The sequence below is a fragment of the Lates calcarifer genome, linkage group LG6, assembly GCF_001640805.2.
Source record: "Lates calcarifer isolate ASB-BC8 linkage group LG6, TLL_Latcal_v3, whole genome shotgun sequence".
NCBI lineage: Eukaryota > Metazoa > Chordata > Actinopteri > Centropomidae > Lates > Lates calcarifer.
In genome coordinates this window covers 6,363,002-6,369,001 of record NC_066838.1, presented here as the reverse complement: position 1 = coordinate 6,369,001, position 6,000 = coordinate 6,363,002, and the positions used below count along the sequence as shown (strand labels likewise).

The following is a 6,000-nucleotide window of genomic DNA, read 5'->3' as shown; positions in this document are numbered from 1 at the left end:
CTAAAGCTGGCAGGAGAACATGTTTGAAGCGTCCTTAGAGAGCAGCAGATCTCAGGCGGGCTAAACTGCTGTCAAGTTCATCGATACTGGCTTTACACCACAGTGCACAAAGACAGCCCAACTCCTGGCGGCAGGCTCCCGCTTTAAACAACTCCAGAGCCCGCTATTGAACTCCTCTGGTTGGCCGTCAATAATCGCCTCTGTCTCTCTCTCGTCACAGCTGTTAGCCATGCCAGAGAGAGAGAGAGTTGGAGGGTGGGCTGTGTAGTATGAGAGACAAAGCGTTCTCATAACCATAGGGAGGCAAAGGAGTGTGTTGTTTGGGAGAATTTCTCTGTGAATCCAGCCGGCACTCTGCACGTGCACTTCACTTTAGTTCTAACTGAACTAAACTTCTGCAAATTTCTCCTCCAGCTCCACTCCCTCACACTTTTACAAGGACCATACATTTTCATGACACCTTAATTAGATCCGGTGTGCAGCCGTCAAGCTGAAGCAAAGACCTGTGCTCCGTCCCACATCACCTGTGATCCCTGAAGAGAAAATGAATTGTGCCCCTCATTCATTTCACTGTTGGCACTTTAATCACTGACTTAATTTGAATTTCCTAAAACCCTTGGTTTGGTCTTAAAGGAGAACTTTGCAAATTTTACTCATCAGTTTACTCCTTTTTCAGCCTGTGAAACCTGTTTTATAATATCTGCTATGGCTGAAGTGACATCACCCAAGTCATCTGGGCCACAGCTCAAAGACATTTTAAGACATTTTTTAATGGAGAGAAACTTCAGAGTGAGATCAATTCAACTTTAGTGATCTTTGACAAGTACATTGGTGTCACTGACCAACGGGGATTACAGGCCTGATGCCACATACAAGCTAACTGCTGTCTCACATTAACGGCTTCTTTCATCTACGTTCCTAGTGTTTACTGGTCACACTCTAAACATGAGTATCTTCCATCACACTTGCCATTTGAACTCTCATGAAAATTTACCAGCTGAACATCAATCATACTTATGTCATTATGACTTTGTTTCTCCCACACTGATGATATCAATAAGCAATGATATTGGTTTTTTAAGAGGAAGAGTTCTCTCTCTCTATTTTTAGTAATTCACCTTGTTATAAATGTTGACATGATTTTAAATGAGATTTCTGAGTTTTATTTCAGCTGTACTGCAAACTATCTTGAGAGAACCAGAGTCTAAAATAATATTAGCTATGTCACACCATCCTGCTCTGGTTTGCAGTTAAGGGTGGATGATATAATACTTTATGTTCCCATGATTTAACTGTATTAACTTATTGTCCAGCTACCAACTGGGAGCACAAGTAGCCACTAAGTCTCACACATTACTTTCTTTCCTGGAAAACAGTGGGTCGCTCCCTCCGGGCTAGGGGTGTGAGTTGCTGCACCAAGTGAAGAAGTACAAATATCTCTTGTTCTCGACTGAGGGTATAAATGGAGCGTGAGATCGACAGGGAATTTGGTGCAGCATCAGCAGTAATGCAGGCATTGTACCAGACGATATGTAGGATGTTGAGCCTGAAGGTTAAGCTTTCAATTTACCAGTAGATCTATGTCCCAGTACTCAGCTATGTTCATGAGCTGTGGGCAGTGACCGAAAGAGCAAGCTCACAGATACAAACAGCTGGAAAGAGTCTCCTCCATAGGGTGGCTGGACTCACCCTCAGAGACAGGGTGAGGCTCTCAGACATCAGAGTAAAGCTGCTGCTCCTTGTCAGTTGCAGTGGCTCAGGTATTTGATATCTTTTGGTCGTCCAGCTGGTGGGAGACACCAGGACACACCCAGAGCTTGGTAAAGGAATTCTACATCTTATTTGGCTTGGGAATGCCTCTGAGTCTCCCGGGAGGAGCTGGAAGATGTAGATGGAGAGCTGAGCATCTGTTACTTAACCAGCTGCCTCTGGAACCAGGCCCTGCATGACTGGCGGAAAATGAAATGATGTACTTTGTGGTGTGACTGGGAGCTGAAAGTCCTGTTATCTCAGCCTATGTAGCTTTCAATCTCTGCCATTCTTTTTTTTAACTCACCAACTTTATGGTAGTGCAAATATTCTTTTAAGTGGAGATCAATGCTGTATTGTTGGGAAGGAAACACATCATGCAGTTGTTCCCTGTCCAGTTAAGGTTGAAGGACCTTCCTTCAGACCTTGGTGGCTGAAAAACATCAAGGTGTAGATTAACTTTTTCCTCTAGAAACTGTAGGAGAATAACAGATCACCAGGAATGTGAGGTTATAAATAAAGTAAAAAGATGGAGTCACAGCGTTCCTTACTCATGAGTAATGAGTGTTCATGTTGAGAAATTAAAGGTAATTAGATTCTTTTACTGGAAAATTACAATCTTCTCCATCCTGAGTGTGTGCTTTGATATGTACGACTTCACTTCAGACATGGCGATAATGGAGAGAGCACTTATGAAATCTCTAGGGGTCATGAGAAGCTAAAGAGGGTGCAAGGAAGTGGAATAACATCCAGAGGGGAGCTCTTACGGAGGAATACAAGCTCAAGAACAGAGGGAACTCTAACAGGCAAGAGAAACAGGCTGGAGGCCCCAGTGGGGGAGCGTACACTTGTGAATGTGTTGCTGTATCCCATCATCCCTCATGTCTTGGCTCAAGGTGCTGGGCCCGGACGGCTTCATGTGACAACCCTAATGGCTGATGGAGCGTGGCCTGCTACATCCCCAGCCTCCGCCACCGAGCCCTTCACCTTCCCTCATTTAGGGGCATTGTCTCCCAATGAGCACCATTTGTCACCACTGACTTGCTCCATGCAGACGCTCATGCTGTTTTTCTGTGGCCCCAGCCCATTTCCACAGTTGGTAAACAGCTAAATCCCTCTCCCAATCAATGTAGCCTATTTAACTTGAGCTATTGACTCGCTTGCCCCTCAACAGACTCAAGAGGCTGAAAAAATACAAACAAATTAGACAGGTGAGAAAGAACAACAGAAATTGTGGTGCAGACTATGAAAAGTCACATTTTCAATAATGAGCTTTTGGCGGCAGGAGGGAAGAAAGTGACAGGCAAGAGAGAGAGGAAGCAAGGGAGGGGGAAAAAAGGCAAGGGAAAACAGAGGAGGAATCGATCGATAGCAACAGATAATCACCAGGCCTCTGTCCCAATGTGTAAAGAGTGTGACATTGCAGAGGTGGGCACGGCAGGGAAGAGATCAATGGGCTGCTTTTTGTTGATCCGTAATCCCTAACTATCTATAAGTAATTAACCTTCAGAGGAGAATGCAGGGAAGAAATAAATGGAGAAATAAGAGGAGGAATAGCAATGAGCACAAGTAAAACAGAGGCTACCTTGCATTGAACAGATAACAGCACAGGAACCCAAATTAATTGTTGTCTCCACTGCTGCCTCTGCAATTTGCTACATCTGATTCATTTCTATTTTGTCAGGGACTATATTTGCTGTGAATGACTACATCTCCCTATGGCCTTGAGATGAAAATAAATACAGAGTAACTGCAGTTAGAACAAACAATCTCATCTCAAGCAACAAGCGAATGTTCAACATTTTTGTTTTGTTCTGGTTTCATCTCCTGGCCTGCTGAGTGCATCCTCTCCCAAAGTATTTCCTGAGAGGAGCTTATTAGGAGTCAGAGTGCCCTCTGTGGGTGCTTCAGGAAAAACAAGGGGAGAAGGGCACTTTGCCTTTTAATAGAAAACCTGCTTGATGCCAAAAAGATTTGATTTTTTTGTTCATATCATACCTCTGCCCCTTTCTATTTCTAACTACAGTAGGTGTATCGAGCTCAGCCAAATAAATAACCTGCACTGTTAAATGAACACAGCTCAGGCACAGTGGTATCTGTACAGGGTTTATTGGCACACAAATGCCCATACAGTACATTAAGATAATCTCAAATCAAATTTCACTTCCATCTTGTCATGAGCAACCTTCAATGAATGTTTAAGTTAGTAAAAGGCATACAATGTTATTGAAATTTGTCACATTAATTCATAATAATACAACGCACTGGTGGGTTTCTAAGTAGCATACAGTGTGAAGTAAGAAATGTCCTAACTTATTACAACATGGCCACTGTAGAAAGCTTTTAGCAAGTGATTATGGTGTTAAAAGCGTGGTCAGTCATTTGAAGCAATGACAACATTTTCAGTTAAATTATTATCATCGAATAAAAACAGAGTTCTTGAGGTACTTTTTCATAGACTTAAAACAAGTCACTGGAAAATCGTACAACAGCAAAACAGGAGGAAAAAAACAAATAAAAATAACATTCTCAGAGGCTCCGCACTGTGACTGAAATACTTCTTTCAGTGGATACCTATTAGAGCTGAGTGCTTCTTCTTGTGTACCCGTGGCTACTGAAGATAGCTCTTCACCAAAATGGACACCTGAAGATAAAAAATAAAGTATTAATCAAAGCCAAGCAAGTACTGATGATACTTGTAAGTCAGATTACAGAGTTTTTATGTGGATTTCTGCTGCAGTCTGAAGTAGAAAATGTCAAGGAGAACTGACCATCCAATGTAGCACTGGCACAGGTTTTCATGCGATGTTGCTTGCTTGATGAGGAGCTCTACTTGAGTTGGCACATCCAGTGTCTCATCATGAGAAAAGTCTCGACCTGTGGGGAACAATCTCTCATCACAACACTAGACCTTCACCAGAAAATTCAATCTGGTAAGACTTGATCTTCAGATTTCAAGGACTTTAATCAGCAGACACCACAGTGTTTTAAGGATTGCTCAAGATCTGACGGTCGCTCTACAGTAAAGTATGGTGGCTACACCTACAGTAAAATAATGTGACTAAAGACGGTCAAGTATCAAACAAACACCTGACCATCTAACATTTTTTTTTACAGCAAAATGCAGTTTAATATACCTGTGAATAAGTCTTTTATCACATTGCTTATTTCACAATTGCACATAAGCTGCTGTTTGTCTTTTTATATCCAGTTTGTACTTGTTGAGCGCTGCAGAACTCACCTGTAAGTTTGTCTCTCACTCTGTTGATAATCTGAATGGCTTTCTTATTGAGTGCTTCAGGCTGTACCAATCCATCTCCAACTAAAATACACAAACACACTGCCATCAACAACCACCACCAACTTCCAGAAAAGAAAGTTCAAGTCACCAAGACTGTGCAGCTGTAGGAAATCAAATTGGACTTGAGTGCTGTTTTACAATAGCACAGCAGATGCACCAATCATTTATGACAGCAGGAGAGCTTGGTATTGTTGTGGTAAAGCTACCAGAGAAAACCTAAAGGGTTGTACAACAATAAATAATCAATGGGAAGACAGAATGAAGTGGTAACTCACTGAAGGAGTGAATGGATTCAGGCACTGTGGTCCCTGGTTTCTTGTGTGTGGTCTCTCCAAGGTCTATGCCCTCAAGAGCCTCTGCAGAGGACACCACACAGACACAGGGTTACAATGAGATCAAGTAGAAAACAGAAGGCAGTCATGGCTATAGTTTACAGACTCACCCACTGACTGTCCAGCAGTGTACGAGTCCGTCCTTGTGCGGGAACGCTTGTTGCCTTTGGTGTTTGCTGCGGGTGAAATTCACAAGATTTTCTTTTAACAGGCTGACAGCAATGTTGATGTATGTAGATTGTTAATATACTTATCTATCATTTTTCAAACAAATCTTTTTTAATGATCCAGAGAAACAAACTCCTGGATAACTATTATTTCATTAAACTGAAAATAATGAGCCTGATTTATAATAAAACCAACCTATTCTGCTGTTGTGGACTAAATGTTTTCCTCAAGTCAACCTTGAAAGTATTTGTTGAGAGAGAGCTTTATTCACTTCACTTGAATTTAACCAATGACCTTTAGATGTCAACACCACTTCTTTAACCATTAGGTCAATTTCTCTCCCAAATTTGAGCCAAATAGATTTCCATTCTACTACTGGGGCAACACAGTTTTTCAGCTGGATGTGATTAAATTTCATGCTTCACAGTCTTCAAAAGCAGTTTCTGTTAT

At 41.9% G+C, this 6,000-nt stretch overlaps 1 protein-coding gene across 1 annotated transcript in view; it reads right to left on the bottom strand.

The window, feature by feature from the left end:
* Window positions 1–3,842: 3,842 nt before the first annotated feature.
* Window positions 3,843–6,000, bottom strand: part of mtor (mechanistic target of rapamycin kinase) — an 82,108-nt gene continuing 79,950 nt past the window's right edge. The window contains 5 exon segments of the mRNA XM_018675222.2: window positions 3,843–4,393; window positions 4,521–4,626; window positions 4,991–5,071; window positions 5,326–5,406; window positions 5,493–5,558. Of these exon segments, the coding sequence (XP_018530738.1) occupies window positions 4,378–4,393; window positions 4,521–4,626; window positions 4,991–5,071; window positions 5,326–5,406; window positions 5,493–5,558 (350 nt within the window). The 3' untranslated portion in view covers window positions 3,843–4,377.